General features: G+C 43.5%; 1 protein-coding gene across 9 annotated transcripts in view; it reads left to right on the forward strand.

Annotated features, from left to right (window-relative positions):
- Positions 1 to 21,749, forward strand: part of Nemp1 (nuclear envelope integral membrane protein 1) — a 25,115-nt gene extending 3,366 nt beyond the window's left edge. For 4 of the 9 annotated variants that reach the window (XM_076920524.1, XM_076920527.1, XM_076920519.1 and 1 more), the window contains 8 exons: positions 6,572 to 6,693; positions 7,571 to 7,790; positions 8,957 to 9,029; positions 13,140 to 13,233; positions 13,671 to 13,785; positions 15,070 to 15,334; positions 15,999 to 16,172; positions 16,861 to 21,749. In XM_076920524.1, coding sequence (XP_076776639.1) covers positions 6,572 to 6,693; positions 7,571 to 7,790; positions 8,957 to 9,029; positions 13,140 to 13,233; positions 13,671 to 13,785; positions 15,070 to 15,334; positions 15,999 to 16,172; positions 16,861 to 17,026 — 1,229 coding nt within the window. In that variant the 3' untranslated portion in view covers positions 17,027 to 21,749. Of the gene's footprint in view, positions 1 to 6,571; positions 6,694 to 7,570; positions 7,791 to 8,956; positions 9,030 to 13,139; positions 13,234 to 13,670; positions 13,786 to 15,069; positions 15,335 to 15,998; positions 16,173 to 16,333; positions 16,409 to 16,860 lie in introns of all 9 variants that reach the window. The other 5 variants (XM_076920526.1, XM_076920523.1, XM_076920520.1 and 2 more) reach the window with 4 other exon arrangements.
- Positions 21,750 to 22,206: the final 457 nt, after the last annotated feature.

Consider the following 22,206-nt stretch of genomic DNA (forward strand, 5'->3'; position numbering starts at 1 on the left):
GTGATGGATCCCTGGTATTTACATGGTAGGAGAGAACGCCTACCAGCTGTTGTCTGACTTCTCTACACATGCTGTGGCGCCTTTGTGCCTGTCTGTACAGGAGTTCGGTGACATGTGCTTGCAGGGACACATAAACACTTGGTAAGCTTAGCAAGATGCCAGTTGTCAGTGAGGTTCTGAGTGACTGCATTACTTTTGACAGAAGTGAGTTGAGGGTATTTAAGAATTAGCAGGTGCTGAAGGCTGTGGGTTTAAGTGTGCACTGCTCCTGGAGAGGACCTGAGTTTTGATTCCTAGCACCTACATCAGGTGGCTCACAATCCAGCTCCTCTGAAGACTGGAGTATGCACACACTGATGCACAAATAGACAAATCTAGAGTCCTGGTTGTTTTCACAAATCATCCTCCCTAGGCTGATCTGGCAGTATGTTTTGCATTAATGCACTGCCAAGCATTTGTGGCTAGCCAAGGTACTGGTTTCTGTTGGAGGTTACTATCTGAAAAAAGTTTGTTTAAAATTCTTGAATTAAGGAAAAGAAAACTAGGTGGGTTTTTTTTGTTTGCTTTTTTTGTTGTTGTTTTCTTTTTGTATCATTCTAGCTGCCCTATAGACCAGGCTGGCCCCTGCTTCCTGTGTGTTAGAATTATAGACGAATGTTAGTTACCATGCTATCTGTCCTCAGTGGGTTGTAAATACAGTATTTTCAAGTTTTACATGAAATTATTCCATCTGTTTTTATTTTATAAGGTAGGATTTTCTGTATAGCTTAAGCTGGTTTCAAAGTCACTGTGTAATGTAGGTTGCCTTAGGACTTACTTTGACGACCTTTTTTTATTTCTCAGGAGCTGAGATGACAACCATGTACCACCATGCTCAACATAAATGGTGCGTGCATGTATATATGTACAGGCCAGAGACTGATGTCAGGTGTTTTAAATCTCACTATACCTTATTTTTTGAGACAAATTTCTCATTGAACATGGAGCTCACAAAAGTGGTTAGACTGGCTGGTCAGTGAATCCCAGGGATGCTCCTGTCTTCCTCCACAGGCTTGGGATTGCAGTTGTATACCACTGTGGCTGGTTGCTTATTGGGTTCCAGGGATTGAACTCTGGTCTTCATGCTTGCATGGAAAGCACTTTACTGCCTTAGCCATCTTCTCTAGCCTGCTCTTTGTCTTCCAAAGGAAGCAATGCCTTGATCAGTATTTATGAGTAAGTATTTTTTCTATTTGCCAGTACACAGGAGTGGTTGTGAGCTGCCCCACAGGATGCTGGGAACTGAACTCAAATCTTCTGGAGGAGCAGTAAGCAGTCTTAACTGTTGATTCATCTCTCCAGCCACTCAACAGGAATTAAAAAAAAAAAAAAAAAAAAAAACAAATATTTTTTTTTTTTTAGAAGAAATGTTTTAGAGGAAATTTAGATTATTATAGGATTGAATCCCGTAAAGAGAAACAGGCACCCTAATCTGACCTAAGGTGTTCTTAGGTCTCACTGTGCATTCTCAAATTGAGTTGTTGTTGGTTCTCTTCCCCGAATCCCTGCGCCTTTGCACTGTGTGTGTACCTTAGTCTTTCCTTTTTGATGCCACATGTGAGACTTGCTTTTTAAAAATTGAGATTAATTTATAAATGCTATTTGGTGGATTGTAGTATTTTCACTGTGTTGTGCCCTTATTGTGACTGTCAGTTTCTAGTCCCTGTCTTGTCTCCATCTTACTGTGGCTGTCAGTCTCCAGTCCCTGTCTTGTCTCCATCTTATTGTGGCTGTCAGTCCCTAGTCCCTGTCTTGTCTCCATCTTATTGTGGCTGTCAGTCTCCAGTCCCTGTCTTGTCTCCATCTTACTGTGATTGTCAGTCTCCAGTCCCTGTCTTGTCTCCATCTTATTGTGGCTGTCAGTCCCTAGTCCCTGTCTTGTCTCCATCTTATTGTGGCTGTCAGTCTCCAGTCCCTGTCTTGTCTCCATCTTACTGTGACTGTCAGTCTCCAGTCCCTGTCTTGTCTCCATCTTATTGTGGCTGTCAGTCCCTAGTCCCTGTCTTGTCTCCATCTTACTGTGACTGTCAGTCTCCAGTCCCTGTCTTGTCTCCATCTTACTGTGACTGTCAGTCTCCAGTCCCTGTCTTGTCTCCATCTTATTGTGGCTGTCAGTCCCTAGTCCCTGTCTTGTCTCCATCTTATTGTGGCTGTCAGTCTCCAGTCCCTGTCTTGTCTCCATCTTATTGTGGCTGTCAGTCCCTAGTCCCTGTCTTGTCTCCATCTTATTGTGGCTGTCAGTCCCTAGTCCCTGTCTTGTCTCCATCTTATTGTGGCTGTCAGTCTCCAGTCCCTGTCTTGTCTCCATCTTACTGTGGCTGTCAGTCTCCAGTCCCTGTCTTGTCTCCATCTTATTGTGGTTGTCAGTCTCTAGTCCCTGTCTTGTCTCCATCTTATTGTGGCTGTCAGTCTCCAGTCCCTGTCTTGTCTCCATCTTATTGTGGCTGTCAGTCTCCAATTCCTGTCTTGTCTCCATCTTACTGTGGCTGTCAGTCTCCAGTCCCTGTCTTGTCTCCATCTTATTGTGGCTGTCAGTCTCCAATTCCTGTCTTGTCTCCATCTTACTGTGACTGTCAGTCTCTAGTCCCTGTCTTGTCTCCATCTTATTGTGGCTGTCAGTCCCTAGTCCCTGTCTTGTCTCCATCTTATTGTGGCTGTCAGTCCCTAGTCCCTGTCTTGTCTCCATCTTATTGTGGCTGTCAGTCTCCAATTCCTGTCTTGTCTCTATCCCGTCCCTGGCAACCACTCAGTACAATTCTTGTCATGACATTTACTCCTTACAGACATTTTTATATAAATTGATTTGTCATTTTCTTTCTTTTTTTGTTTTTGTTTTTCGAGACAGGGTTTCTCTGTGTAGTCCTGGCTGTCCTGGAACTCACTCTGTAGACCAAGAATACTCTGTAGACCTCGAACTCAGAAATCCGCCTGCCTCTGCCTCCCAAGTGCTGGGATTAAAGGCGTGGGCCGCCGCTGCCACCATCACCTGGCTGTCATTTTCTTTTTGTGGCCTTTTTTTCTTTTGTGTGGCTTTTACACAATGTAACATTTTTAAGGTGCATCATTTTATAGCATGTGTCAATATTTCATTTTTTAATTTAAAAACTTTGTATTGCATATATATTCATATGGACATTCTGTTTCCATATTTCTGGGCACCCTGTGCATGTCAAGTGCCCAGAGATGCTGGAAGAGGCCCTTAATTCCCTGGGACTAGACTTAGATGGTTGGGAGCTGACATGTGGGTGCTGGGAATTGAACCCAGGTCCTCAGCAGCAGCAGCCAGTGCTTGTCACTGCAGAGCGTCTCCCCAGCTCTGACACTTTTCTTTTAGAGCTGGGTGTAGTCCATTGTCGTTAGCTGAGCAGCACTGGGCATTTTGACTCTTTGGTGGTTGTGTAGGAAACTATGGCAGATTTTTACACATTCATGTGCACAGTTTTATGTGAACACATTCTCAATTGTCTGGAATTGTACAAGGAACTATTGAACTATAATATTTTCCAAAAAACCAGTTATATCATTTTACATTCTTGCCAGTAGTACATAGTGGGGGAGGGGGTTCCTAATTTCTCCATATTCCCAACCAACATTACTGAATTTTCTTTCTTTTTTTTCTTTTCTTTTTTCTTTTTTTTTTAAGATTTATGTATTTATTTTATGTATGAATACTGTTGCTCTCTTCAGACACCAGAAGAGGGCAGTCAGTGCTTTTTGACTTCTGAGCCATCTCTCCAGCCCCATTACTGAATTTCTTTAAAAAAAAAAAGATTTTAAAATTTATTTATATTGTGTGTGTTATACGTGTGTGCTGCAGTGTCTATGGAGAAGACAGTTTGCAGTTGGTTCACACCTATCATTTGGGTCCTGAAGATGAAGTGCAGCTCATCACACTAGTCAGCAATCACTCTTGTCTATTGACCTATCTCTGGCCCCTAAGCCTTTTTTTGTTAGACAGGGACTGACTCTGCAGACCTGGCTGGCCTGAGACTGTCTATGTAGTGCCGTCTGGCCTCCAGCTTACAGGCGTCCACTTTCTACCCTCTACATGCTGTGATTAACAGCATGAACCACCATGCTCAGCTCCAAGCATTTGGTTGATTGTAGCCATTCAAGAGGTGTTGAAGTAGTGTTTGATTGTGGCTTCAGTTTCTATTTCTGTAATGATTTGAGCCCTGTTGTCATGTACATTTATGTATGTATTTTCTTTGGAGAAATATTTGTTCACATCTTTTATTTGTTAAAAGAACTGGGTTGGGCCTGGGTATGATGGCATATAATTGTAATCCCTGGGACACAGTGGCAGAAGGTTCTGGGATTCAAGGTCATCTTCAGCAAGTCTGGGGCTAGTGTAATGAGGCTGGCTCAAAAAGGGGCAGGAGAGAAGAAAGGGTGCTTGTTGTCATAGTTGTGTATGTATTCCAGCTATTTTTACCTATTGTCCAGTATGTGATTGGAAAACATTTCCTCCTGTTTCCTGAGGTAGTTTGTGTTCTTTGCATTGCAGAAGTATTGGTCTCTGTCTGTAAGTTTTATATCTGCATATGTATGTGTGGGTACGTGTATGTGTGGGTACATGTATGTGTGTGAGTCGATGTGGAGGACAGAGGGCAATCTCAAGTATCATCCTTAGGAACATTGTCCCTCTCCTTGAGTCAGGGTCTCTCATTGGCCTGAACTCATCATCAGTTAGGCTAAGGTGGCTGGCTAGGGAGCCTCGTGTTGTCTCTCTCCCCTGAGCAGAGACTATGATGCGTGACACTGAAGATTTTCCAGGGGTTCTAGGATCTAACTCAGAACTCAGATCCTTGAGCCTAAGAAGTGCTCACTTTACTGACTCAGCCCCTTCTCCCACACTGTCTCCTTTCTTCCCTCTGTTCTGGAGCTGGTAGGAAGCAATGGTTTTACATTTCCTGAAGTCTGCTTTAGGGATTTCTTCATGACTTCTGCATATTTTAGGATCCTACCTAAGAAACCAGTGTCTAATCTAAGGCCATGGAGAGTTATACCCATGTCTTCTATGTTTTGCTCAAACTTATGCTTACAGTTAAATATAACTTTAAAGTTAGTCTTGTCTGGTGATGGGGATGTCTCTCAGTGATAGAGTGCTTGCCTAGCATGTACAAAGAAAGCCCTGGGTTGGGTCCTCATCACAAAAAACAAACAAGAAAACAAAACCCAACAACAAAACAATAACAAAAAGGTCTTAATTTCACCTTAAAATCATTTTAAATGTCAGGATGATTCAGTGGGTAAAGGTGCTTGCCTATCCATTTTGACAACCTGAATCGAATACCTAAGACTCATATGGTGGAAGAAGAGAACTGACTCCTGAAAGTTGTCCTCTGGCCTCCACACTCACACTGTAGCAGACCCCCACCAAAGTAACTAAAAATAGATGGACATTAATGCTTTCAGGTGTGGTTTGGGTTTGTTTGAGACAGGGTTTCTCTGTGTGACCCTGGCTGTCCTGAAACTCATTCTATAGACCAGGCTGGCCTCAAACTCAGAAAGATCAGCCTGCTTCTCCCTCCCAATTGCTGAGATGAAAGGCATGCTGCACCACGCCTGCCTGAGGACAAAGGATTTTTTTCTTATTTAAATCTATCTACCTTACACTAAAAACCACACTGATAATTAAATTTGTATTTACTCTTAATCGATAAGTGTTCTGCGTAGTGTTTTGGAGCTGGCTCAGATGGTAAGGGTACCTGCTGTCGCCTGATGATCAGAGGTAGACACCTGGGAACAAACAGCATGGTGGAAGAAGAGTCATGGTTCCCTCCAATCTGCACAGGTGCACACCCACACCTCCCTCACCCCAACAAAAAATGAGTGTAACAATCTCTGCATAATACAGAAATTCAATGAAGACATAGAAGTTTTGGGTTTAATCTCTAGTACCACAAAGAAAAACGTTACTTAAATGTTCATGTCAAAGAAGGTAGGTTAGGTGGGAAGGTACAGGGGAGTGATTTCTTGTAAATCCTTTTTTTTTTTTTTAAAGATTTATTTTTATTTTATGTATATGAGTACACTGTTGCTCTCTTCAGACACACCAGAAGGTGGCATCAGATCCCATTACAGATGGTTGTGAGCCACCATGTAGTTGCTGGGAATTGAACTCAGGACCTCTGGAAGAACAGCCAGTGCTCTTAACCGCTGAGCCAGCCCATAAGAAGTAGCTTTTATTATTTATTCTGTGTTAATGCAATGTTAACTATCTGTAATAGTTAATTAAAAGTTGAGCATGTATGAGCATGAGAAGGTATGAGCATATGTTTAGTGTGTTTGATACCCTAAACAAGGTAGTCCTAATCAAGCACACGTGAACAAGTGTGTGCACACATGCAAATTAAAGATAAAACTGCCTTAAACTTCTTTCAGTTTTTTTGTTTTGTTTTGTTTTTGGTCTGGTTCATATTTTAAGCATAAGTTTGACAAAGTGGTCACTTTAATTCTTTTAATAAAAGGAGTTATAATTATGACTTGTTCTGTTATATTTAATTCTTGTTTCCCTTTTTGCCTAAAGCTGGAATTGGTGTAAATGTGGTCATGCTTCAGGAATCCCAAGTTGATATGAATTCCAGTCAACAATTCTGTTATAAAAATGTGCTTATCCCAAAGTGGCATGATATATGGACACGGATACAGGTAATTAGAAGCCCTACCCCGGGCATCTCAGCTTAGAGTACTATGATCCTCAGGTAAATGTTCTTCCTTCTTCCTTGTGTTGTTGGCTTCTTCCCTTTAGAGTCTGCATACTCATGCCTCGTTTGAAATGTCTTGTTCTTACTTTGGCTAGACTCTGGCGTGCCTGTCTGAGCTCTTGTCCTGAGGATCCCATTCTGTTTTGATTCTGTGAGAGAAGTTTCCTTGTGGTAGAATGACTTTGAGCTCTTTTATTTCAAAACACAGTAAAGTCACCCAGCAAGAAGAGACTCTGGCTGTGATAGTGATTGAACAAAATAAGCCTTTTGAAGATGTTGCTGTAAATACAGACACTGATAAGGGTGTTTGCTGTTCACATTAACAACATGAGAGCCGGGCTTGTAGGGTTTTTTAAATTCTTTATTTTCTATACAAAATTTATACTGTATCTGGGGCACATTATAACCAACATTTATACATAATCAGTGATTTGTGACAGTTCGTTGAACTCTCAGCCTGTCATTATGGGAAACATTTTCAGTTTTCTGGGGCTGTTTATGACTGGCAATTTTCTTAATATTCCTGACCCTTGCTTTGTATGATCTCATAAATAGCCGTATTGATAACTCTTTCTGCTTGGGAACTTTTCTGGCCTAATAGTAGATCCAGATCATGATAATAAGAAGCTGTAGCAGCTGCCTCTATCTGAGCAGCATCATTTGCCAAATTATATTTTGCTACGTGTGTGCATTTCTGCTACGCTTTGTGTGAAATGGCACATTGGTCGTTAGCTGTCTAAGGTTTTTTTTTTTTTTTTTTTTTTTTAATTATGTTTATGAAAATTTTCTACCTTTTCATCCTAATGTCATTTGTGTTACAGGTTCGGGTAAATAGTTCCAAACTGGTCCGTGTCACGCAGGTGGACAGTGAAGAGAAGCTGAAGGAACTAGAGCAGTTTACTATCTGGAACTTTTTTTCTTCTTTTTTAAAAGAGAAGTTGAATGACACCTATGTTAACGTGGGTCTGTACAGCACAAAAACCTGCCTCAAGGTTGAGATTATGGAGAAGGACACCAAGTACAGTGTCATTGTGATCCGGAGTAAGTCTCACCTCTGTTTCTCTGGTGGATTCTGCAGTGAGAGGGGACAGAGCTTTGGAGGGTATAATAAGTAAGAGAAGTCTGCCTGGGACAGTTCCATTTTGTTTGTGATTACAATCTTGACTGTATCATGGCCCTCAACAGCTTTGAGGACTCCACTCCACATAAGAGTCTCCTTTAGTAACTCAGTGCTTAGAACCAGGCAGGTCCTGAGTTGATACGGTAAGTACTTGGAGCCAATCAGACAGTATATTCATGTTTCCTGGAGACCTCTTGATAAAGGTACTTGTACTACTCTATGCAGGCCTATATTTGAAGACAGGAAAGCTAAACAGTATAAAATTAGTAACTCATAAAATAGTGCTTATAGAATCATAATTAAAGATTAAGACCACTATAAGGCTTATTTACTGGACCTGGGGGAAGTTTTTTTTCTTCTCTAGTGCATCTGAGAAACTGTTAGAGGAGGTGGATTCCATTGCATCCTGACTTGGTTTCCCCTTGGTTGTACTCAGTGCTCATTCCTGTAGCCTTGCTACACAGAGATTGTGCCCTTCCAGTAAGTGGTGCTACAGCTGGTTCTGTGGTTATGGAGGTTGGACTGTCTTTGGGTGTTCCTTCTGTGTTTCCTAATTCCACCTCATGTCCATTTCTAGGCCTTCTTTGCACTCAGATTGTGAATGTGGAAGCCATGGGATACTCTGGGTGCCACCAAGGGGGAGCTGGGGCCTGCCTGGGCCTCCAGGTCCTGGGTAGGGTATGTTTAGCAGGCCGACTTCTTCAGCACAGTGCTGTATAGTGAAGCAAAGTAGGAGCAAGTAAAATGGTAGTAGAGGACACAAGCCCATGTCTCAGATCCCACCTGTAAGGGAGGTAAAGCTCTGAAAGAAATGGAGGGACCCCTTCTGAGCGACAGTGTGATGTGATGGTGGCATAGTGTGTGACCCTGTTCAGCTAAATCCTGAGCAGAGGAAGCCAAAATAGGGATAAGATCTTCAGGAAAGTACAGACGAGACAGAAACCTAATTCTGTCTTTCTTTGGAAGGGAACCAGGACTTGTGTGGTGTATCTGTGCTGCCATTAGTTGACCAGTAATGACAGTGTCGTCATCTTTTATAACACCTTTAATGGATTCTTCTGTTAAGCAAGTGTTTTATTTGTTTCAGGATTTGACCCTAAACTCTTCCTTGTTTTCTTCCTTGGACTGATACTGTTTTTTTGTGGAGACTTGTTTAGCAGGTAGGTATGGACTTGACAAAACTCTTCTTACAGGAATTTTAAGTGTTGCTATTTTCTCTCTCAGGATCCATGTAGCTTACATGTTGTCTGCTTGGGTATTGTTAAGATTTTTGTTTATTTTGGACAATATAAATATTTGTCATTTTGTTTGTTTGAGACAGGGTCTCACTATACTGTAGGCCATGCTGGCTACAGACTCCATCTGCCTCCACCTCCCAATGATGGCATTAGAGGTGTGTGCCATCATACCCAGCTATTTTTTTTAAAATTTATGTGTGATCTGTGTGTCTCTGTTGTACATGTGCTGCCTGCAGAGGCCAGAAGAGGGCATTGGATCCCCTGGACCTGGACTTAGAGGCAATTGTGAGTTGTCCACCATGGGTGCTTGGAACAGAACTCAGGTTCTCTGGAAGAGCCACAAGCACTCGAAACAGCTCAGCCATCTCTCTGGCTCTACTTGGATATTTTTAAAAGAGAATGATTTTTTTCCCCTGTGATTTGAATATGATTGTTGGTTAATGCATTTTCTCATTAGGCAGCTCCACCATTGTATTAATGAGTTACCTAGGACTATTCAGTTGACTGTCAAGTTAGCAGTGCTATTTACTGTGGAGATTGTTACAGTGAAATTGCTGCCAGACAAATGGCACTGATGAGCTTCATGCTGTTCACATGTAAGGAGTCAGACATGAGTTCTTGTCCGTGTCCTTCTAGGAACCTGCTAACTATGACATGCAAAATTGACATGCACTAACATAAAGGCCACTCCCTGAGAGGAGATGCTTACCTGACACTCCTGAAGCAGTTAAGAACCTGAGACCAGTGAAATCATAGTGGAAACCTATGGGGAAACCTACTTCAAGTATGCCAAAAAATCATAGTGACACGCCCAAAGAACAACAACAAACAAACAAACCAACCCCTTCCCCCACCTAGTCCATTTTGTATTGGCCAGCTACTCCTGGGCATGAACCTGCCCTGGAGTGTGGTTCATGTGCCCAATAGAGAACCTTCTGGAAGCCCATGGTGGTTCACGCAGAGACCCACACAGGGAGTCAGAGACTTTGGAGCACTCATCCTTAGGTTGGCAGTCTGTATCTAACCCCTCCTTCCTGCAACGCTCAGGGATCTGTGTAGAGAAGGACGGGAGATTATAAAAGCCACAGGTGGTGGATGACTCCGAGCTACTACAAGGGCAACGATACACATGTGGACTCCAACCTGTAGCAGTATTAACTCCCACACAAGTTCAGACCAGTCAAAATCCATGCATCCTTTCCAAGGGGAAAGAGACCCAAAGTTCCACTCTAACCAGGAAGCTGTTTGCAGTTGGTACCTGCTGGGAAGGGAAAATCAGTTTTCTCCAAGGGAGGTCACTGTGTGTATCAGGCACGCTCATGCCCAGGAGTAGTTGGCCATCATAAAATGGACTCAGTGTGGTTTTTGTTACTGTCCTCTGTTGTTTATTGGTGTGTATATGTTTGTGTGCGTGCACAGCCACTCTTTTGTCTTGATATTTTTTTGAATGAAAAATTTTTTAGAAATACACAGATAAATAAATATTGAGTGAAGATAAAAATAAACATTAAGGTCCTGAGTGAAAGGTGAGCAGCTGGACCGTGGTGTCGAGCTCTATAAGGTGAGCAGCCGGACTGTGAGGTGAGCTGTATGAGGTGAGCAGCTGGACTGTGAGGTGAGCTGTGTGAGGTGAGCAGCTGGACTGTGGTGTCGAGCTCTATAAGGTGAGCAGCCGGACTGTGAGGAGAGCTGTATGAGGTGAGCAGCCGGACTGTGAGGAGAGCTGTATGAGGTGAGCAGCCGGACTGTGAGGAGAGCTGTATGAGGTGAGCAGCTGGACTGTGAGGTGAGCTCTATAAGGTGAGCAGCTGGACTGTGAGGTGAGCTGTGTGAGGTGAGCAGCTGGATGGACTGTGAGGTGAGCTGTGTGAGACGAGCAGCCAGACTGTGAGGTGAGCTGTGTGAGGTGAGCAGCTGGTCTGTGAGGTGAGCTGTATGAGGTGAGCAGCTGGACTGTGAGGTGAGCTGTGTGAGACGAGCAGCCGGACTGTGAGGTGAGCTGTGTGAGGTGAGCAGCTGGTCTGTGAGGTGAGCTGTATGAGGTGAGCAGCTGGACTGTGAGGTGAGCTGTGTGAGGTGAGCAGCCGGACTGTGAGGTGAGCTGTATGAGGTGAGCAGCCGGACTGTGAGGTGAGCTGTGTGAGGTGAGCAGCCGGACTGTGAGGTGAGCTGTGTGAGGTGAGCAGCCGGACTGTGAGGTGAGCTCTATAAGGTGAGCAGCCGGACTGTGAGGAGAGCTCTATAAGGTGAGCAGCCGGACTGTGAGGAGAGCTCTGTTGGACTTGAGAAGTTCTCTGTTTGGAGCTCCTGAGAGGCTCACAGTCAGGGAAAAGTGCTAGAGGTTGGTGGGTATAGGATCATCTTGTCTGTCCTGGGAATCAGTCCCATTCACTCACTTTTCAGTTTCTACATTGGTTTGCTGCTATCGCTTTTGTCCCCAGACAAGCTGTACAGTTCTCAGAAGAGTTCTTGTGTTTCTTTTAAAATGTTTCATTATCATATTTCAACTATATGTAGGGATAGGTTACATTATTAATGTGCCCGTATATGTACATAATTAATTTTTATCCAATTAGATGTGTGTGCGTGTATATGTGTGTGTGAGATGTATTGAGTTTCCTTAGGCTTGTTTTTACAAGCACAGGTGAAGATTTTTTTTTATAGCTGCAAGGTGTACTACTGAAAACCATGTCTCTCATCTCGTAGTAACTGTACAGTTGTTGGCGGGGTGTAGTGCATGGTGGCTTATAAGAGGCAGCGTAATTTCTAAGTTTGAGGCCATCCAGATGTATGAGGGTTTCAAGACAGCCAGGGCCACCAAGACCCTGCCTCGAAAAACTGAAGTATAAAAAATAAGTGCAATGCGTATGTCACACCTGGCTTGGGTTCACGCCATCTTTCCCATGTATGTCATGCCTGGCTTGGGTTCACGCCATCTTTCCCATGTATGTCATGCCTGGCTTGGGTTCACGCCATCTTTCCCATGTATGTCATGCCTGGCTTGGGTTCACACCATCTTTCCCACGTATGTCATGCCTGGCTTGGGTTCACACCATCTTTCCCATGTATATCATGCCTGGCTTGGGTTCATGCCATACTTCCCATGTATGTCATGCCTGGCTTGGGTTCACACCATCTTTCCCATGTATGTCATGCCTGGCTTGGGTTCATGCCATACTTCCCATGTATGTCATGCCTGGCTTGGGTTCACACCATACTTCCCATGTATGTCATGCCTGACTTCACACCATGCTTCTTCCTCCTTTGAGTTCTTCATTCTTTGAACCACTTCCTCCATGATGTTCCCTGAGCCTTGCAGGGGATGATACATATACCCCATTTCTGGTTGAACATTCAAAAGTCATTTATTCTTGGTACTTTGGCCAGTTGGGTATCTGCAGTCATCTCTGACCACTGCACAAGAATCCCAGAGAAGGTGATTTGATGGCACATTGTATCCATTTAGCAAAAGAGCAGCAATTGCTCTCTCACTTGGGTCCACAAACTCCCCAGCTGTGGGCTTTTGAGGGTGTTATAGCAGCAGATTTGAACTCTCCTTGGTGGAATGGGTGTCACATCCAGCCCCAGAGTGGTTGGTCACTCCTAAAACAGCCTTCAGCTGCACTACTGCAGTGTGCGCGTCTGTGCCCGCTCAGTGTCCTGCACATGGGCTCTATGACTGAGAGAGACATGCTAGAGCTCTCTTTGACATCCTGCAGAGCCCAGGCTGGCTCTGTGGAAGCTGCCCAGCAGGAAGGAAGTGCCAGTCCAGTTTCAGCTTGAGTTTTCTATGCCCTGTGTCTATAGCATATAATGGATTTGGACAGAAATGGATACAGGAGTGAGATTTAAGAGGACGTCGTCAACACTGACCCTCAGCCTATCAGCTGCCATATTGGCCTACACTTCTGTAGTCTTCAGTATCAGGCAGTGTCTCCTCTAATCTTGAGACTTTAGCTAGGCCACTTGTGATTTCACCAGTGTTGTGTGACCTATGGCATTACATAGTCAAGTAAAATATTTTCTTCCCAGGAGTCAAATTTTCTACTATTCCACTGGGATGAGCGTCGGAATCGTGGCCTCTCTCTTAATTGTCATTTTTATGATCTCTAAGTTTATGCCCAAGGTAAGTAGTCAAATTCCTCCTAAGTGTTTAGGATGACCTTGGGTAGCTGGAGGGGTGGATTGTCTTCTGGAGGAGCTTGGAGCACTGGCGTTTGTCTTGATGGCTGATGAGTCATCGACTGACTGTCCTGTTCTTTGATTGTGAAAAGCACTTGCATGGCAGACAGACCTAAAGCCTGATTACAAGCTATTGAAATCGTGTGCCCAGTGGGAACTGAGAGCCGCTTTGTTTCTAACACATAGCCAGGCTTCTCAGTCATTTAGTATTGCATCATCTCGGTGTTCCTTGCAGACTGTACCTTTTTAGGTATAAAGCACAGCTTTTTAAGTGATAAGTTTTTATGCATTTTGAGTAGGTTGAGTGTTAAGAAGAAACTGTCCCATTTGCTTCTTATATAAAAGCCTTTTAACTTTTGCTTTCATTTCTACTTTGTCTAGAGAAGTCCCATTTACGTCATCCTGGTAGGAGGCTGGTCCTTTTCTCTGTACCTCATTCAGCTAGTTTTTAAGAATTTACAAGAGATATGGAGATGTTATTGGCAATATCTTCTAAGTGAGTATTGTTGGTGTAGCTTTCCTTTGTGTGTGTTTACGGGCTGTTTGGTTAATTTGATTGTGAGGTGATGCTGCCTGCTAACAAGGAGCCAGTAGCTAATAGCATTTGATTAACTTGTAGAAATTAAAATTTTCTAGTTTTTTTTCTTTTTTCTTTTTTTGAGAACTCCTCTATGTAGGATTTCTTTGCATAGAGCTAGCTGTTCTGGAACTCACTCTGTAGAGCAGGCTGGCTTGAGACTCACAGAGATCCCCCTGCCTCGGCATCCAGAGTGTTGGAACTAAAGGCGAGTGCCTCCACTGCCTGTTTTCTACTTACTTCTAATAGTGCTATCAGCTTAACGTCATCTGGACTTAGACATTGTTGATAAGTTCAAAACTTGAATTTGTTGATGTTTATTTTGTACAATAAGCAAAATTTTAAAACTTTTAAATTGGTTTTATTAATGTTACTTTAAATATGCTTGGGAACCTTAAGAAGTAAAAGTGCAGTGAATCTTGTATACAGTAAAAGTCCTTTGGTCACATAAATAAAACCTTTTTCTCTTGATAAGAACTCAATTTATTATTTGAGAACATTAATATGGATATTTATATTTGGGGATTAAAATAGACTATTTTTACAAATGTTCAACAGGTAGCTTTTAAGAAAGAGTTAGTTTTGCCAAGCTGTGGTGGTGCATACCGTTAATTCCAGCACTTGGGAGACAAAGACAGGTGGGTCTCTGTGAGTTCGAAGCCAGCCTGATCTACAGAGAGAATTCAGGGACAGCCACGGCTATACAGAGAAACACTTTCTCAAAAAAACACCAACCAACCACCACCACCACCGAAAATTTAGTTTATCTGTGTGGGGAGTGTGCACTTGAGTGCGGGTGCCTGTAGGGCCGTCCACTGGAGCTGGACTTACAGTGGTCATGAGCTCCCAGTGTGCATGCTGGTAATGAATGTGGGTCCCTCTCAAGAGTATTGAGCACTCTTAACCTAGGAATCACCTCTTCAACTCCTTTGTTATCTGAGTAAATAAATTTGTGACAAAAAGGATAAGTGTGATACATGTATGTATGTATGTGAAGAACAGTGGTACATGTATGAATGTAAAAAACTGAGTAATATATATATGTACGTGAAGAACAGTGGATGATACATGTATGTACATGAAGAACAGTAAGGAAAATGTATTTTCTGAGAATTTAGAATAGGTGCATAATTAAGTGCAGATGTGTCTAATTTCCTGGTTCAGAAGTTGCGTCTAGTGAACTTCTCGTTGCTCTTCATCCAGTAGTTGAAAAGCAGTGTCCTGTGATGCCTCTTCCCATAGGCTACATCCTCACAGTTGGATTCATGAGTTTTGCAGTGTGCTACAAGTATGGGCCCCTGGAGAATGAACGAAGCATCAACCTACTGACCTGGACGCTGCAGCTGCTGGGTCTGGGATTCATGTATTCTGGTGTTCAGATCCCGCACGTTGCCTTTGCTCTCATCGTCATTGCACTGTGTACTAAGAACCTGGAGTACCCTCTCCACTGGCTGTGCTGCACCTACAGGTGACTAGCAGGCAGGGTGACTTGACATGTGGGGTGTGGGATGCACTTTGCAGTAAGTGGGACGTCACCTGCTTCCACCCTTGTTCCTTTCTCTGTTGAGATACTACTTTTTTCTTTTTTTATAAAATAAAAGCATCCAGTAATGTGTCATGTGTTGCTGTTACCACTAGGTGGTGCAAATCATATCGGTGTTTTGTTTGGTTTGTACATAGGCCTCAGGTTCAGATTTCAGATCATGTCACACCGACTGTCAGGTTGCTCTACAAACCTTACTCTTATTGTAATTCATAGCATGCTATTCTTGCAAAAGTAAATATGGAATGGCCCTAGGTTCTGGAGTGGCAGGTCAGTGGCTATTCCATTGCAGATAATCAAAACAGTGCCTTCAGTTTGGGGAGCTGAGGTCATGAACCACAACATTATCGCATCAATTTGTTGTTTTCCACTCATTGGAAAATAAATTGTTTGTCATTTATTTGAAAATAAGTGAGTTTGACTACTCTGGCTTTTTGAGTGCGCTGTAGTGAAAGGTGTGTGTGGAAGAAAGACAGAGCGATGACTGTTGGTGCCGAGTCTGTGTGGTGTGGTTGTCTCCTGAGACAAGTGGCCGTAAAGACGGTGTGGATACTGACCATGACTCATGGTGTTATTTTGGTGAGCACAGAAGGATGTGTAAGGGAGCAGAAAAGCTTGCCCCCCCTCGCCTCCTGACTGAAGAAGAGTACCGGATACAAGGAGAGGTGGAGACCCAAAAGGCTCTACAGGAACTCCGAGAATTTTGTAACAGTCCAGATTGCTCTGCCTGGAAGACCATATCTCGAATTCAGTCTCCAAAAAGGTAAACTCTGATAAGCCAAGTTTTTATGGGTGGTTAATGACCTTGAGTCTGACAGATCATACTTCTAGATAACTGTGTTGTATTTTGCCCTTTGGTTATTGCTCATCTAGGAGCAAGCAGTAGTCAAGAGAAAGTAGTAATCTATTTCCTGTTTTTCCAAGGCAGCTACCTCATTGTTGTGATTATATCATTAACTTGTGAAGACCTCAGTACCATGAAGTGTACTTGTGGCCCTTGTAAGTTTGACATTAATGTCTGGGTCCCCACCCCCACCCCCTTTGGTTGGGAGTAGTTGTAAAAAGAGTGTGTGAAGTCTCCATTTGGAATCATGATAGCATATAGCATAAAGTTTATAGGGTCATAAGTGCAAAGAACTGTGATGTGATACTCAATCTTATCAGGACATGGTGACTCACGGAACCGTAGCGCTTCGTAACTGCGAAGGACGGATGGTGAGTGAGTGTCAAGCGGGATGAGCGTGCAGCCCAGCGTGCTGGCCTGTGATCCCAGCCCTGTCTCCTGCCTATTTCTAGTCTTAGTTTATGTATCTGCCAGAGCAAGGACAGGCATTTGTTAAATTCGTGTATGAACTACAAGCACGCTGAGCCTTTCAGTCTGTTCTTATTTTGAAAGCCATTCCTGGAAGGATGGACATGCATTTTTGAACAAACATCCCTCTCTTTTGCAGATTTGCTGACTTCGTGGAAGGCTCTTTCCACCTCACGCCAAATGAAGTTTCTGTTCACGAGCAGGAGTATGGATTAGGGAGCATGTTTGCCCAGGACGAGGAGCTGTCCTCAGAGGAGGAGGGCTCGGAGTACCCCAGTCTCACACAAAACAATTTCCTGACTTAAATGGCAGTACGTTGTTTTCATACAGACTGGCGTAAGGCCTTGGTGATCCATGTTGTAAGTGCTGTGTGATTCTTCCAGGCTTTATAACAACGTGGACCAGGTGCAGTTCTCCTACTGAAGTGAGGGGCTGAGTGGGCTACCCTCTCGCAGTACTTTTGGTGTGTACCTCAGGCTGGTCCTCTTCCAGGAAAGAGTGGTGTAGGCAGTGAAAGTTTGCTGAATTCTGGTGACACTTGTCACTGTAACAAACCCTCAAAAATGAGTATTAGTACAGTAATGCATTCAAATAGAGGCTGCATCTTTTAAAGAGAATCTATAAGTCTGAGCCATTTTTTACTTGCTGTTTGCTTCTATTTCAGGATCCTTATAATAATCCTTAATGATTTAAATATTGAGGAAAAATAGATTGTTACGTATATTGGTTTTTAAACAAATGTATTTTTTTTTAAGTGCTAGAAATTCATGTTCTAGAACCAATAAGTGCTCCAGGGTACAAACCTTGCTGAACCCCAGATGTTTATTGGTACAGATAATCCATGAAAAGCCCTGGAGCTGCTGCTGTTGAGCCTTGACTTCTCACGAGTCTGATTTTTACTTTGCTTGCATTTAGGAGAGTGTCTGCTGCCCTTCTGTAGGTTCGCTTTCCCAGGCTTGTTGTTATATTTAACATTGGCATTCTTCTCTTGCCGTTTCTCATCACTTGACTTTTCCCACTCGGGAATTGTGTGCCCCGTTTCCTGTGGAGTGTGCACAGTTGAGAATTTGTCTCATTTTCTGATTTGCCGCTGCCTCCTGCCTAACACTGAGGTGCCCTCCTCATCTCCTGCTGTGTGCCTCAGACCGCTCCAGCTTCCCTCTGCATCTGGCATTTCTGTTTTTACTTTTCCTTCTGGACTGGGTGCCTGCCATGTGCCTCAGGCTGGGCCTTTCACCGTAGCCTTTAACTGCTGGAATATTAAGCCCATGCTGCTGTACCAAGCTTCTTTTTTTCTTCTTTTTTGGGTTTCGAGACACAGTTTCTCTGCATAGCCCTTGCTACCCTGGAACTTGCTCTATAGAGCAGACTGGCCTGGAACTCACAGAGATCCACCTGCCTCTGCCTCCCAAGTGTGCTACCACCGGCTGGCATGTCAGATTTTTTGTCTTGTTTCTTATAAATAAATATCCCCTTTACCTTGGCTCCTACCTTATGGCTAGGCAGAGAAGTCTTATTTACACCCCTCTCCCCCGCAGTCAGATCACATACCTTCTGAGTTACTACACAATCAGGAAATTGTCCCAGGGCTGGGGATGTAGCTCAGTGGTAGAGTGCTTACTTACTGGTTCACAATGCAAGGCCCTGATGGGGGCACTAGCACCAAAACTAAACAAAGCCTTATCTCCTTTTTATATACCCATTCTACCCATCCAGCCCTCCAGCATGCTCCCAGAGCATGTCAGGTATAAGCCCTGAACAACCATCTGTTAAGTTTCTTTCTATACAGTTTTAGTCTTGTGGCTGCCACACTTGACATGGCAGAGGACAGACCTTCCTTCAGGTATACTCCTGCCTCTGCTGCCCATTCAGCTGTTAGCATCAGACACGTTCCCCCTGAGGTTACTATACTTATTTCCAGTTGCATTTCTGTAGAGATGCTGCCTCTGCAGTGAGGTCAGCTTCAGAATCCCTTGCCTTTGCAGATCTCTTAGAAGCTGACAGGATTATTTATGAGGGACAGACTCTCAAGTTTCTGCCGTTTGCTTGGTTCTTTCATTGTGATCTTCACCACTACACTGGAGAAGTGTGTAATGTTTGTAATTTCTTCAGCTAGGGAGGTCGGTGCTCACTCAGGGATACAGCATCAGACTCATTGTCTTAGGACCATCAAGGAGGAAGACGGTGTTTTCAGGAAGCTCTTAGGGCTTCTTCAGACCCACTTTCAACATGTCATTTTGGAAGACCCTGGGCTCTACTGCTAGCATCCAAAATGTCAGCTTAGACACCTCTCCAGGTGGCCAGTTAGTTATTTCAACCAATGTTCCCCATAGCCTTAAATTGTCCTAAAGTGACAGCTACCTCACTTTGTAGAAGATGATAGAGGAGAAATGATAACTGCACTGTCTGGTATCCTGATGCTGTGGCTTAGAGTTGCAGGGTACAAGAAACTTTGTAATGGAACTTTTTTGTCTTTGTGAATTATGAATATGGTAAAATTTGTCCCTTTTCAAAGAACTTAAGGCTTCTGAAGGAGTGGAAATGAGCCTCAGGCAGTGAGTGTTTGTCCCATAGGTGCAGACTGGGGTTCCGGTTCTGGCATCCCCAAAACAAAGCCCACCACTAACAACAAAAGCCTTCAGAATACACTATTTTGGAGGCATCTCTACAGAAATTTATACCTAGTATATTTTAGTGTAAACTCAGTTGTACAACTGGTGTAGGTCTTGGGAGATCTTAGTGCCTTTCCCCCAGATCACTCGTATGGATGGTAGCTTGCTAAAGAGGAGGCGGCTTTGGACTTACATTCTTATTTTAAGGAGAATTCCCTGTGAGTGACTTTGCTCTTCTGTGGATTGACTCCCTGTGAAATACGGATTTCTTTTCAAGGCCATTTTTTTTTTTAAAACCGTATTTGAATTTGGGGCAAGCAAAGCAAGCTCATTTTCTTACCCTGCCTGGTAGTGGGAGAACTGAATGCTGAGAGAGCTGCTTCAGACAGTGAAGGACAGACAGTGCCTCTCTTGTATGCTGTGCATCCTTGCCCTGCCTGCCTGCCCGCCTGCCCGTCCGCCCATGTGGCTCTGCTGGATGCTTCAAGCCTGGCCTCTGCGTGCCCAGACACGGCTTGAGTCAGCTCAGTCTCATTCCTCAGAATGATCTCATGAAGGACTAAAGGGAGAACTGGAGTGAGCTGGACACTGGAGCCATGTGTGCTGCCATGTCAGCAATCAGCAACTCAGAAATTGGTTCCAGGACTTGGGGTCTTGATGGTATTGGAAATCTATTGCTTTTAATGGGTCTGACCTGAGTTCATAAAATGTGACTCCCATTAATGGGAACACAAGAGGCACCCAGCATAAAACTTTACAGTTTTCGTTTCCTCATGAGAACATAGTGATGAAAGCCAGGAAAAGTTTAGCAACTTTGATAACTTGGTTACCTTGAAATAAGAAAGAGCTAATTCCCCACCCACATTTGTGTTCTCTCAGCAGTGATGGTTTTGCCTGTGATGGCTCTTTGGGTCCCACTGTTCCATTTTACCATATTACCTCCCATTGAAGGGCATAGCCCTCTGTGAATCAATTGTGTTTTCTTTAGCTTACCCTACTTGGCATGGGTGATTGAGGTTTGGTGAATGAAAAGACCCAAGGAGGCCAGAGAATCCTTCTGGGCCTTGATACCCATGAAGGGTTTGGGAACGGGCTACATAATTGTTCTCAACCTTTTTGTTCCAGAAAAAAGAGATGTGCTGAAATGGTCAACAGAGTCAAAATGGTTCTTAGCTGTGCCCACAGCTCTGCTGAGCTGAAGTATGCAGACAAAATTAATGCCTTCTGGTATTCCTGTGAACTCGGGTCTAAGATAATTGCCTGTATTTGAATGCTAAGAGTTTTATTTGAACGTAGGAGAGGATGGGCAGGTCTACTGAGCTCTCACCTTAGGTAGGCACTGAAACCAAGGGATAAGCACAGAGTAGCCATTGCACTTTATGAGTGTGCCTGAATGTGTTTGCTTGTATTCTTGTAGCAGAAATTATTTGTTTGGGGGAACTTGGGCAGTTGTGGTAACCCGGTGGCATTTTCGTGACTTGATTATGGATTCTTTGGCTATTGGAGACCAGATGGTGACTACCTTGAAAAGGAGGTTTGGAAGTCAGGCATGGTAGTTAGTATCTGCTTGAACTTGGAAGGCTGAGTGAAGGGATCACTTGAGTTGGATATTGGCAACAATGGGGACCCCATTTCAAAATAGAAAAAGAAACAAGAGAGTGTTGGTGTCTTCCATGACAGGACCAGAACCTACTGGGGAATAAGCAAAGCATATGGATACCCTTTAACTTCAGCAGGGACAGAAGTGGTCACATAGACTCAGACATGGAACTTTGGGCCACATGTGTCCTCTGTGTGTCATTTTTTTTTTTTTTTTTTTTGGCATGCTCTTAACCACCCCCCCCCAGGGGGCAGATACTGTTTAGACAGGGCACCACTCTGTAGCCCAGGCTGGCCTAGAATTCAATATATTTATTACCCAGGCTTGCCTACAACTCACAGTAGCCTTGCCTCAGCCTCATGAGTGCTGGGATTACAGGCTTGAGCCACCAAGCCCTACTTCTTCTTTCACACTCTTGGTTTTAACTTGAAAATGGTGAATTCATTTGCTTTGAACTTGCATCTTGCATGAGCATCAAAGTAGTGACAGATCGCCCCTGACATGAGCCTTAAAGCCTGCCAGCCTGCCATGGCTACACTTTCCATGTTTATGGAACTATTCCTGAGATAACAGGGCTAAGAAACTACTATAGACAGTTTGTAGTCTGTGGGTAATGCCTTAGTGTTATTTAGATAAAATATTTGTCATTTATATTTAATACATGTTAGGAAATGTTTAGGAAGAACAAAGTTTTCAGGGATGGCTATTTGCTACAAGTCTTCCACATTTATGTAAGAAAAACTGACACCATACAGTTTTTTATTTCTATTGTGGCTTGTAAATAATCCCAACTTTAATAAAGTTTTATACTCTGCATAGTAGTCTTTTTAAATTAAAGTATTTTAATATTTATATTTTTGTGTGTGTATACATGTGTGAGTGTGTTAATGATGTGGACAACTTGTGTGAGTCTTCTCCTCATCATGGGGCTTCCAGGGATCAAACTCAGGTTATCAGACTTGGCAGCAAGTGTTCTTACCCACGGAGTAACTCCCTGTCCTGAATATATTTTGGTTTAGTATTTTGGAACCTGCAAAGTTTGAGAGTCATGCAGCTCAGGTTGGCTTTGAACTTATTTTCCTCTCCCAACTCTGGTTCTGGGATCACAGGCATGAGTCACCACACCTAACATTGAAGAATACATCTTTTAAAGTTACTATGTCTGGGAGGCTTGTTGAGTGAATTGGTGGGATCGGGTGGCTGCCCTCAGCTATCAGAAGTCAGTACCAAAGGACTGGAGTTGTTTGATTATTGTCTTCTGCTCCAGAATGTA

Source organism: Arvicanthis niloticus, chromosome 22, assembly GCF_011762505.2.
Source record: "Arvicanthis niloticus isolate mArvNil1 chromosome 22, mArvNil1.pat.X, whole genome shotgun sequence".
NCBI classification, from domain to species: Eukaryota; Metazoa; Chordata; class Mammalia; order Rodentia; family Muridae; genus Arvicanthis; species Arvicanthis niloticus.